Source organism: Taudactylus pleione, unplaced genomic scaffold (assembly GCF_031769625.1).
Source record: "Taudactylus pleione unplaced genomic scaffold, aTauple2 ptg000192l, whole genome shotgun sequence".
NCBI classification, from domain to species: domain Eukaryota; kingdom Metazoa; phylum Chordata; class Amphibia; order Anura; family Myobatrachidae; genus Taudactylus; species Taudactylus pleione.
The window spans coordinates 2,473,578-2,486,835 of NW_028284594.1; the positions used below are offsets into that span (position 1 = coordinate 2,473,578).

The 13,258-nt window shown below is 44.8% G+C and overlaps 1 protein-coding gene across 1 annotated transcript in view; it reads left to right on the forward strand.

Moving 5' to 3' along the window:
• Positions 1–7,750, forward strand: part of TTPAL (alpha tocopherol transfer protein like) — a 44,181-nt gene extending 36,431 nt beyond the window's left edge. The window contains exons 4-5 of the mRNA XM_088476739.1: positions 4,231–4,341; positions 5,366–7,750. Of these exons, the coding sequence (XP_088332865.1) occupies positions 4,231–4,341; positions 5,366–5,641 (387 nt within the window). The 3' untranslated portion in view covers positions 5,642–7,750. The remainder of the gene's footprint in view (positions 1–4,230; positions 4,342–5,365) is intronic.
• The last annotated feature ends 5,508 nt before the right edge of the window (positions 7,751–13,258 follow it).

Sequence of the window (13,258 nt, forward strand, 5' to 3'; positions counted from 1 at the left end):
GGTGGATGTCGTTTTATACGAAATACTAATTGGCGTGATATACGCCCTGTGGTTACTGACCAGTGGCTCTGCCGTGAACTGGATGGTATATTCGGCTCTTTCCCTCTCACATGGGGGGGAGCCGATCTCAAGTATTATTATCCCTGCTTTGGGGCTGGTAGCCAGGCTCATTCTGGATATAGAGAATGTCGATCCTGCACCAGTATCATACATCTCCCGTTTTCTGCCCAGCGGGTGGATCTCATAGCGGGAGTCTGGCTGTCCCCAGATACGAGGAGTCACAAAGGCCTCCTGTTTCCCATTCCCTGAGGGTCCTCACAAGTAATGGAAATCCCCTTCTGGGATGGATTTGTATGTTAATCATCGGGTTACAGGCATTAATACGCCTCCCATCCCGGCCTGGACGAATTTTACGGATCCGTAGGTGGTAACTTTGCCTGAAATCAATGTACTAGTTTTCAGGGCCTGTTGCCCGTCCTACCATGGCCATCGCATGGTGATGCTTTTGTGACGTTTTTCCCCTCCAACACGTCTGAGGTTCAAATATCTTTTTGCCGCTCACAAAATATGCAGTGGTCATATGTGGGATTACCTCATGGGATGCCGGTCTTCTAACTTTCAGGGTTTCGGCGGCGTCTGTATCCGCCGCAGTACCCTATGGCTGCGTTATGGGAAAGCAGAGGTGCACACTCCTTCCAGGGGGAAGTTCTTGTTTGGTCCTGACCTTGACAAGATCGTTGCATCATTGGCAGTATCACTAATGGGGAGATACCGTCTTTAGCTACTCCCACTACATTCGGACTAACTCTGTTAAGTCTTTTTGTCCTCAGGGTCAGCCTAAAGGCCTGTTTTTTCCTAGGCTGTCGGCCTCCACGGGGGCCACCATATCCAGTACCGAGCAGTCCTGGACTTCCGGACGACCCTGTTTCTACACCTGAGGATATACCCTCAGCCTGACGGGACAGGTCTACATCTGGGGAATTTCCAGAGTGAGGTACTGATTCTCAACGGCCTCTCATTGCTCATGCAGCCTCCTCACAGGCATTGTTACACGGGCCCTTCTTCAGAACTGATCAGGGCCTTACAATCCCAGAAAGCTATACAGTCTTTGTGGTAAGCAGAGCTATTTCGGCCAACCTCACTATCTCAGTGAGGGACTGGTTGTTCTACTTTCTTTTTGGGGCGGTGACCGACTGGTCCTCCTTTGCCTATACTCTGTCTCAAATCCCTGAATCAGATTCCAACGGTGCCTTGACTCAGGTGGAATCGTCCATGCTCCATCATCCGATGTTTGGAACCTGGGGATTTTATGGTATATCCGAGTATTCAGGATACGTACCTACGGGTACATACAGAGCCCTCTCATCAGCATGGGTTCAGGTTTGCTGTGCCACAGCAACACTTGTAAGTTTCGGGCTCTGCCTTTTGGGGCTGTCCTCAACTCCACCGGGGTTTACCAGCTTTATGGATTTTCTGACAGTTCACCTGTTCAGTGTATCCGAATGCTCCTTTCTCTGGACGGTCTCCTACTTTTAGCAGGATCACCAAGGTACTTTACCGCCAGGTCAGGATAACCGGGGCTTCTTCTCGTCACAGAAAAGTCCTCCCTGCATCCCTCACAGGGTTTTCTTCATCTGGGAGCACTGCTGGATTCTCAGAATCTGAGAATTTTTCTGGCGTAAGACAAGATCTCCACTCTTCAACTTCGAGGGTGCGGATATCTACGCAGTCGACATATGTCATTACTCTTTGTGATGCGCGGTCTACCAGAGTGTCTACCTTTTGGTAGGGTGGAATGTGCTCAGTTCCATTCCAGGCCTTGCCATAATTGACTCCCCTCCAGATGGATCGAGTTTTTTCCATCGGATCGCTGTTCGAACGATGATACTTTCTACAGAGGCGAGTTGGTCTCTGTCCGGGTGGCTATGGCCATCTCGTCCAGGGTGTTCTTTGCTAAAGACAGTGTCTGGTCCGCATTCATTTCGGGGCAGTTGGACGTCTGTCGCTTCTGCCCTGCCACTTACCTTGTTGATACTTTAAGCTGTCTTGGACTTTCACTCTGGCCTAACCCATTTGTCACGGTAAACCTGAATAGGTTCAGTCCGACAGTGTCACAACAGTGGCTTCCATCTAGGCAACACTGGTAGTTGGGTGGCAATGTTAGGAATGTCACCCATTCTGACATAGTCCAAGGGTCTTCTCCTGGCCAACTCTGCGGTGTTTATTCCCGGAGCTCTCCATTGGGAAGCGGGCTTCCTCAGCCGTCACGGCGTGCATCCCGGGGACTAGTCTCTTCTCCAAGAGAGGTTTCAACTCCTGGTGAGCAGAGGGGGCCTCCCTGAGGGGATTGATCCCCATGGCCTTCTGACTCGATCACACATTACCGGTGTTACAGTCCAGCTCTAGGAGTACTGAAGCTACCTTCAGTGACTCTTTGTCAGTGAAGTGGTCCTTCCACTTTGTGTACCTGTGTCCTCCGGTCTCCCTTCTTCCTCGAGGTCTTCGGAAGTTTAATTCGAGACGGAGGGGCTTTCCTTCTGGGGGCTCCAGGTCGTCCCAGACATCACTGGTACTAAGATTTTCGGAGTCTCCTCCTCGATGCTCCGTTCCTACTGCTTCACTATCTGGACCTGTTGTCTCAGGGTCCTTGTTTTTCCCTGGATCTGGATCGCTTGTCTTTAACTGCGCCCCTACTGTGGTCCTCGGGCTTCCCTGGCTCTGTCTTCATTGAGATGTTTAGAGCAGATAGGCCAGACTTTGCTGGGATCTGCCACGGACTGTGGCATACATAATTCTTATGGTATCGTACCTGTCGATACGATCCTCCGGTGTCCAGGATTTCCAGATATTCTGGCATTCCTTCCAGCTGGCTTGGGTTTCACCCTTGGCCTGGCCTTCCTGACAGTGCGGATCTCTACACTGTCGGTATGGTTAAGATATGGAATTGCTCCGCTCTGGTATCCAGTTCATCCTTTGGAGTGTTTTCTGGATTATGTCTCCACTTGTCCTCCCTAGGGACTCCTGGGGAGTTAGTAGTGGTTCTTTGTTCCCTCCGGGGACAGTCAATGGAACCGCTGGTTGTGATAGCCATTACATGGTCTATTGTTTAAGCTCTCTCTCTCTCTCTCTCCGGGTGTTTAAATCAACCAGGAGAGTGTCTGAATGGGGAGCGTTCTCATGTGGCTCCCTCTTCTGGAGGGCATCATGTCAGGGTGTGAGTTGCTCTCGCCCTGTGTTTCTTCTTAAAGTGGTTTTTAGGTTCCATATTATTCTGGAACTTATGGTATGGCCATTCAGTTCCCAGTCCTCTCGGCTGTTGTGGCCTCATGGACTGTGGTCCGGCCTCTTTGGCTTTATGTGATCCGTTCAAGTTCCTTATGGTAAGCGGACTCCTTATTGGTGGTCTGCGGTTTCTGGTTTTAACAGGAAACGATGGCCGGCCTATAATGAAATGTTGACTGGATGGCCTCGTATGTCTTCCTCAGGGGCCTACCCATGGGTGGGCATTTCTGTCGTTGAGGCTTGTTTTTTTCTCGGGCCGTGTAACCCTCGTGGGCGGCTCGTCGTGGCGCCTCGGCTGTTTTGCCTTACTAGGTGTCCACGTGGTCTTCTGTCCATACCTTTTTAAGGTTCTAGGCATTGGTTTCCTTTGCCTCTCAGGATGCTTCCTTTTTGGCGACGGATTCTCCTCTCAGCACAGGAGCGTCCCCACCCTTGGTTGAACTGCTTTGGGACATCCCCAAGGTCAACCCTGTGGACTCCCTATGGACCCTGAAGTAGAAAACAAGAGATATGGTAAGAACTTACCTTTGTTATCTCTGTTTCTACGAAGTCCATAGGGTCCACAGGGCGCCCGCCCTGACGCACCTGGCTTCATATGGGCTGTGTTACTGGTCACCGGCTTCCCGTCTCCTTTTCTGTGAGTATGGTTCTAGAGTGTTCCAGTTTTCTCTCTCTTTTTCTCTCCTCCTCCGGCCTTTGGCTACTTACAATCTGAGGTGCCTCTGGCTGGGGGGCGGGGTTATAGGGAGAGTGGACCCAAGTGCATCCTGGGAGCTAAAAGCTTTAACTGCGTGGTGCCCGGATTTGGTTCCCAACCTATACCCCAAGGTCAACCCTGTGGACCCTATGGACTTCGTAGAAACAGAGATAACAAAGGTAAGTTCTTACCATATCTCTTGTTATTCAGCTCTCGCACCTAATGCAGTTATTTGTTTTTGTGTTTAACAGGATGGTTTTCCAATTAGGATAAAGGCTGTTAATGTTATAAATGAACCAAGGATATTTAAAGGTATTTTTGCTATACTAAGGCCATTTTTGAAAGAAAAAATAGCAAAGCGGGTAAGTGTATTATGGTTGTTTCATTTTTCTTTTGTATTGCAGTTATATTCAAATGGCGCTTGATCATGTGCTCAAGGCTTTAGTCATATGGCCTGGGAAAAATATACTAGACTCATCCAAAACTTAGGGAGCAATACCGGATTGAGATTTTATGTAATTGTTCATACTGTTTGATTATTTCATGATATGCAGTTTATCCATTTCTGTGTAAAGGCTGGTACACACTAGACAATGTAGTGTGTAACGACCTCGTTGGCTACAGGACCCGGCGAAGTGCTAGCATCGGCAAGTGCATGCAGGTCCGACGGACGATGCCGCTGACGCGTGGGAGCTGCATGATCTGTAACCAATTTGTCTACATGTGTGGATGATAAAAATGGGTGGAATTGATAGATTTACTGTTGTACCAAACAACCAGGTTTGATTGTTCAGGATGAGACCACATGCACTATTGTTTGACAGAATCTACACACATCCTGGATATATCTGCCAGTTGGCCAAGTATTGGCCTGTTAAGCACCCAAATAAAGCACAATGCTTGAGAAGAATAATCCCAATTTAGAGCAGATTAAAGGCTTTCTTATTCCAACTGCACTAACAAACATCTGACACTAAACAGTTTGAGCAGTCATTTTCCAAGGGGCACTCGTGTTTCAGCCACAGATCCTCATCAAATGTGGCCACCCAAGTAACAGTGATCCTTTGTGTGTGTGTGTGTGTGTGTGTGTGTGTGTGTGTGTGTGTGTGTAGCCTCCATTAGTGTGTGTGCAGTCAGTGTTACTAATCTAGATTTTTCCAGATATGACCAGCATTTTGTCTATGTATCAAATGAACTCCTTTATCTTGAGCAGAATTAGTACAATGTATATATAATATTCTACAACTATATGTGTATGGCAGGTAGAGAATAATGAAAAGGGTAGGTGCAAATTATATTATTGGTTACCTGTAATCATTTAGCCAAAGCCATTATCTCTGCAAATATACTATAAGCAAGGCTTTAACTTGTATCCTCTCTGTTTAGTTTTTTCTGCATGGGTCAGACCTAAACTCTCTTCATCAAAATGTACCCAAGGCCATCTTGCCAGAGGAATATGGAGGCACTGCAGGGAAACTGGATATATCAACATGGAACCAAATCCTCTTGGCATCTGAAAATGAGTTTGCACAAGACTTTGACCAGGCCGTCCTCACACGAGATGGGTCGCTGCAGGGGTTTGTAATTAACGATGCTGAATCGGACTACTTGCAATGTGAGGAGTCTGCACGTGGGGTTAAATCCCAGCTCTATTGTTACTAAATTGTATTTTTGTGTTGGAACAGACTTCTAGGAAAGTCTCCAAATAAATGTACCGTATACTTTTTTTTTTTTTGTTATTTTAATTGTAATACTGTGCATTCTCTAAATGTCTCTTATTCACATATTTGCCAAATTCTTGAGTTAAAAAAAAAAAAAATCTTTCAGTTTACCTTGGAATGAAAAATCCCAAATATTCAAAGCACTTAAATTTTTTTATTTTTTTTATTTTTAATTACGGTATGAATTTACAATATTAAAAAAACAAGTAAAACTGGACCAGTGAAAGTATTTTACAGTATTTATTTTACACTTGGACCTTAGTTACTTGATGTATGTATTTTTGACGTTGGTGCTCAGGTCAGCTTGTATTAAATGCCCTATATATAATTGATAATATTAAGCGCTTTATTGTTCAAGGCTTTTTATGTGACTTTTCTCTAAAAACTGTCTTGTCAAGTAATATGTCCCCAGATGTACAGTGTGTCCATGTGTTTATAATCATAAAAGTATAGATTCAGTCACCGTTATAGATAGATGTCGGGATAGACTAGACAATTTCCCTGGCCTTATAATGGGTACATACTGGCAGATTTATTGGCTTATCAATTGATCTGCCAGTATATCTTGTATGCGTCGGCCACTGTGTACCAGCAATGTGTCTGTGAATTGTATCATTCAGACATATCGCGTCAGCTATGCTGCACAGCCGATGCCCAATATATCTGCAGATATATCTTTTAGGTGTGTACACAACTTGACTCTTCACTAAGAGCTGGTCAAGTGATCTAAAAGGGATTGTAAAGTAATATTGAGATTTTTTTTGTGTAGAATTGGCTGCCAAAGCATGCTGGGAGTAGTACATCAACAGTCAATGTACCACAGACTTAGGCTGCTGCATAGTTTTTGATAATGTATGGAAACCAGTTCCTGCACATGACTGTTTTGTGCTGTTTCATGAATAATTGAAGTGTACATGTAATCTACTTAACAGTGGGACAACTATTTTGCGTGCTGAACAAATATTTCATTACAGCCTTTCAATTCACTAGGTAACAGTGACATCTATACTGTTTGGATGACTGGTACACTTTCATTTTTGACCACTATCCAGAGCCGGCCCTAACTAGTTTGATGCCCTAGGCAAGATTTTGGGTGGTACCCCCTAGCACCATCCCTAGCTCCGCCTGTGACCCAGCACCAATCAACCAGCAGCACAGATCACAGCAGAAGCCAGCAACATCCATCACCCCTCAGCCATTGCAATACTCATCCACAGAGCTGTGACCAGACATTTTGGTGCCCTGTGCCAGCAAGAGCATTGGCGCCCCCACCCCATTTGTCTCCCCGCAGACAGGCCCAGCCTGCTGGACTCCACAAAGGTCCATGGGAGGAGGAGCTGCTGTGGTTGGTGTGCCGACCAGCCCTCCTCCAGCGGTGATTTTTGTTACTGCCTGCTGCCCCCACTGTCTTTGCTCCTCGGTCCTGCTGCTGCAGGCTGTATGAACTGCCGCCCAATCAGAGCTGTGCTGAGAGCTCCAATCGCGGTAGGACAGCAAGAGCAGAGGTGCCGTCCACCTGTCCCAGTCCCACCATTGGCTGCTGTCAAGCTGAGCTGGCGCTAGACTTGGAATGCATGCCCCTAGGCATTCAAAATGCCCTAGGCATTTGCCTAGTTTGTCTATGCCTGGGGCCAGCTCTGCCACTATTGTATATATAGGTGTGTCATTACCATATTCCGTAGTCCATCATGCAACTTTATTTTTTAATTTACAGTGATATATGTAGTGCTTAAACAAAATACTGATCACCTTATACAACAGGAATAATTTCTGGGTGCTAGTTTTCAATGAGACTTTAATAAATACTCTCTCCGTGGCAGCCTGGTGCATGTAACCAAATTTACGAAGCTCTGAACTTCAAAGCGTTCATCAGTTTCTTATAAGACAAATTGTGTATGCTCCCTTTTTATTATGAGCCACACACACAAATATTTGGTATTTTTAATTGGTACAAGTTGCAGAATTGAATTTGCAGTATATTTTGTGAATTTAAATATTTGTGTAAAAGATTTTCCCTATATAATATCAATAAATGAAAAAGGTTATTTAAGGTCTTCTTTGAATATCATATTTATCTGTGCCATAACAAAAAATGTAGGATTAACTTTGGTGGGCAAAAGTTATTCCTGGTTAGTTAGTGAAAATGGCCGGCCCTCCAGAGCGAGTACATCAGCACACACCTCTGTTGCAGAAGGGGGGTGTCGCATATTGTAGTTATCCCATCAGACATTTTAGATTTCTCCACTTAAAATAAAAACATACTGTAAATCTGGGTACACACTATAAGATAGATCTATAGTGTGTACGCACGGGTGCGGATGCAAGCGGGTTGTTCATCGCATTGTCCCATCTGCTGTGCTGTGTGGCACATGGGACAATGCAGTGAATGACGCTATGCTGTAATATGCAGCATGGAACTATACATTTTGCTGTCGTACACCGTATTGCGCAGTGTATATGGCCGTCACAATGGATTGCTACATCGCGATGTTCCGTTGGCTGGGTACACATCGTATAGTGTGTACCCAGCTTGAGCCAGTGATGAGGTGGTTGTACTAAAAGTTAAGTTGTGATATTACTGGTGATTACTTGACACTTGTACAGAACATGTTGGCAAGGAGACTTTGAGACTTATGATTTATGCTCTCCCCAGCCCTTTTTATGACCATTTAAGTGTTAACTCTTATAGGAGTTCAAGTTCTCCAATATTTAAAGAACTTTGGAAATTTTATATAATTAAGACTACTCAAATTATTTTATATATTAAAAAATATATATATTTAATTTGCAACTAATACCTAGACACCGTGGTGGAGGCCATTATGTAGAATACTACATTGCAGCTGTATTTAAATGTAAATAATGAAAAATAAAATGCTACAGTCTAAACAGAGTATTCACATTTATTTATATAGTGCCAGCATACCTTGCACCACTTCACAATTGGCATATATTTTATTAATGGTTTAATAGTTCTTCGTGACAATCAGAATAAAAGCCATTACTTATGGAATGGATGATATGATTTCCTAAATCCACATCTATTACTAAGCACAAGATTATTCATATACATCCATATCTGCAAATAGTGGAGCAATATACTGTAATATCTAAAATATGTCCTTATTAAAATGCCTTTTATGCTGCAGTCACTTAGATTTGAGTTCTGCAGTATTTGAAAAGATGATTTTTATACTTGCCTAGTACTTATATTTAACCCTCATCTTTGAGTCCATTTGGACTGTTTGTGGTAGAGTGATGGGTCCTGGAGTGTGGGTAGTATAGCAGCAGCTGTAAACTAGGGTGAAAAAAAGAGCAATGTCTCATTAGGTCAGGCGTTGGTGGGAGACTGCAAGATGGACTGTCCGCCATGTTGAGTTCGTCTGTGTACCACACCTTCCATGTCCAGTTCACAGCTATTGTAACTGGAATGAGGGCCTGATTCAGAGCCTCTCGTTCTCTCCGAGCGATGTTCGCACAGCATGCGTATGGGTCGTAATGCGCATGCGCCAGCCAGTCAGTGCGGTGGGAAATCGTGTGTTCGCAAAATAGTGAGTGCCTGCCAAATTGAGTGACAGGATGAGGCGTTTGTGGGTGGTAACAGGGGAAGGTGCTTGAAAACGGGGAGTGGAGATCCGAACGCAGGCGTGCCAAACTGTCAAAACGGGTGTTTTAAGGGTGTGCATAATTAACAAAGCAGCGTCATCAGCCACGTCACTTGGTTGTCTCTTAGCCTGAACTGTTCGCATGATTGCGGTAGGAAAATCCAACCACAAGCACTGCGAGCAGTTCAGACGCCTTTCGATGTACTCGATTAATCTAATAGCGGAGATGACAAAATAAATGAGATGAGTCATTTGACATGGTGTCACCCTCAGATCCCATTTACTAGTAGTGCATAACTTTTGTACCTTGTGGTTCAAAATAAGACTGCACATTTCCTCTAGTTAAAGTAATTCTATAGGTGAAGGGCCCATTCCCCAGGTTGGAGATCCTGTCTGCTAAGAAAATCTGTTTGCCAATTGTCTACAGAAAGAAGAAAAATTTCCATGAAGACTAATGTTATTTTTACTGAGCCTCTCTCATGGCAAGATGACTGGTGTCCTACTGGCAAATAAGGTACACAACGCATGTGGAATTATTAGGACTGTAATTTTATTGCCTTTCTGCACAAAGATGTCTTTCTACCAGGGTGCAAAATATTGTCCTTAGCTCCAGTATGTAGATTGGATGTTTTGGGTCCAAAGACTGTGCAAAGTGAAGTGTAATATTTTTCCAACCCCAAAGACTAGCATCTATAGTAACCAGCGTCCAATCACAAATGTTAAAAGGCCACCATCAACTGAGGCTCTCTCATATCAACCACCAAGTGAGAGACCGATGTATTTATGGGGAGACGAATAGCCTAATTGGACAGACGATGGGGAGACTTGAAACACCTGGACTCCTTTGAGTGAAACTACTCATACTGGACCTCTTGGTGACCATTTTCCCCAGAACAGTTATGCCAAAATGGACCACCATCTGTGATCCAACAAGGACTCATCAAACAAAATGCTCTTGTCTTCTGGCAGAAACATCCCTCTCTGTTAAGTTGGACTGTGACCATCATGCTGACTGCTGCTCTAGTTTCTTGAAGACTGAGAGATGGACTGTCCAAGCTTGTCTATCTCTCTACTGACTGCGAGGTCCAGCACTTAGCACACCCGACAATTGGGTTTGCATACAAGCATGATCAGGCTCTACATTTTGTAACCAGTGTTCTCAGACCAATCTTGTGGGCTGCAGGACATAGAGGTAGATTTACAGAGACCACATTACAAGAAAAGGGTGTACAAATGAAAAGGCTTGTAAAGACATGTTTTGAAATGACACTTTGGGAAATGAGGGATCTCTAACTTTTTTGTAGATCCCAGTAGGACCCTGATAACGCAATTAAAGTCAATCACTGCATCCCTATAAAAAAAAATGCATATATGAACTACAGTTTTATTGTCAATTATGACATTTTCAGAAATTACATGTGAGAAATATATATGTGCAATTCATTCTGTTTTTTTTTTTTTTTTTTTATAGCACATTTAGGGCCTCATTCAGAGGCGGTCGGAGGATGCAAGCGGTCGCTCAAACTGGGCGGCCACTTGCATCCTGACCGCCCGCCTCTGTTGCTGTAGTTAGAGCTGTGGGTGTTAACCCACAGCCTAACGACCGCTCGGGTGATGGTCGCGATGGTCAGAGACCATCGCGACCATCGGGGCTTACGACGAGACCCTAGGGTAGGGACTCACTTGTCGTAAGCCCCAGAGAGCTTCTGGCTCTGTCAGAGCTGGAAGTTCTCCACTGACATCACTAGTGATGTCAGTGGGGCCTCCCCCAAATGGTAGGCGTTCCCATGGGAACGCCTCTGTTTGGGCTGCCACCCCCCCGGCCCGCCTTCCAAACGGGGCGAGCTGTCAATCAACATCGACAGCTCGCCCCCTTTGGAAAGAGACCCGCTACGACCAGCGCTGTCGGTCGTAGCGGGTCTCACGCATGCGCATGAGGGAGACTGCTCCCTCGTGCGCATGCGCACTGGCAAAACATCGAGGCGGCCTGTGTGGTCGTAGACCGTACGGCCGCCTCTGAATAAGGTCCTGAGTGCTTATATATAAACATTTGTTGGAGGTACAAATAACCTAAATGGGCTGCCAGGAGGTACCCAAGAATAAATTGAACCACCCCTCCAAGCTAGAATACAGTTCTATAAATGTGATAGTATGCATACATCGACATGGTGAATGCTGACCGGCAGAATATCGACAGTCCATTTTAGGATTAGGGCTAAAATCATATGAAACTGGTGACGTGCCAACACTAAATGCTGATATTTTGTATCATACCCTAATTTGGGAGCTATTCTATACAGAGCGCAGGTTTGTAGTGTATCTCTGGAAAATAGACATTAAGAACTGTGCCTGCTGATAAAAAGAAGACTTGTATGCATTTTATTAGAATTTGCAAGTAAGTATGTCAATGATTACTCATGTCAAAATGGAAATCCTGTTAGATATTTAAATTCAATTAGTTTGAAGAGGTTCAAAATGGTTTTTAAGACCCTCTTGTTCTCCCATGAAACGGTAGTGATTCCATAACTCCTGGCAAGGCCTGTATATGTGTCAATACAGCCCTTGTATTTTAGCACTTGTTTATTTTTGGCTAGATAGGATGTGAGTAGCCTAGAGGGTGTCTGTATGTAAGTGAATATATTTTAATCAGTACAGAGGAATAATTTTTTAACAGTTTAATCTTTGTAATAAACTTATGTTAAAGAAACTTGAAGCGCCTTATAAAATAAATCAACACTTAACCTAAAATATAGAGCAGGTGTTGCAACCCCAACAATTGTTGGAGGGCTAGATTCCAGATCCTTGCTAAATCTTTCTCTCACAGGTGCCTCTATAACAGCCAGGTCTTCAGGAAGAGGCTGCAATTCTTTTCCCTAGCACTATATAGGAGGTTTGCAGGAAAATCAGTGACACAGTGGACAAATATGTTTGCAGTCATAGTACATCAACCTTAATTTTATTGACCTGCTCACACTCTAGTCTTTTTTATGACTGTGCAGAGGGAAAACAATAAGTACAGGGTAAAACTACAATGCAGTGGACAAAAACAATTAGCACCACAAGTCTCAACACAGTGATGCAAGAGAAATATTCAGGGTATGTGGAATCCTGTAGCTATTGGCATGGGTGCATAAAATAGGTCTAGGTCAGTGTTGGCTAACCTTGACACTCCAGCTGTTGTGGAACTATATATCCCAGCATGCCCTGCCACAGTTTTAGCATGCCCTAATAGCAAAACTGTAGCAGTGCATGCTGGGTTATGTAGTTCCATAACAGCTGGAGTGTCAAGGTTAGCCAACACTGGTCTAGGTTGTAGTGGGGTCCAGGGGCAGAGAGTCCAAGGAGAAGGTGTGGAGTGTAGCTGGGGTGCAAGAGAAGTAGGTAATGAGAACAGGAGGGCCCTGCTCATTGAGCTTGCAGTCTAAAGGGGGGAGACAAATGGAAGACATAAGGAGTGAGCCAGTGTATGGGGAGCTAAGGGCAGGAGCAGGGGTGAGAGAAGAGTGCAAGAGGGAGAGGTAGACTGTGATAACATGGTTAAGAGATGGACAGATTTGTTTTTATGATCAGGTGGGATTTCCAGTGCCTGTTAAGCAAGACAGGCTCGTGGACAGTCTGATGGTACAAGGGAGATCGTTCCAATGGTGGGGGGCAGCATGGGAGAAATCTTGGATTCTTAAGTGAGATGTGGCAACCAGAGGAGAGTTAAGGCGGCAGTCATTGGCCAACCGGAGAAGGTGGGAGTGTTTAAGGATATGAGGTTTGAGATGTAGGGAGCTGTGGAGTTGGTGAGGGGAGGCAGATGTGGAACAGAGGAAGATAAGTCTAGCTGCAGCTTTGAGTACAGATTAGTGAGGAGAAGGTTGCAGTAGTAAATACGAGATATGATCAGTGAGTGGACAATGGCTTTGATGGCATCCTGGGAGTGGAAGGGTCTGAAGCAAGCGGCGTTG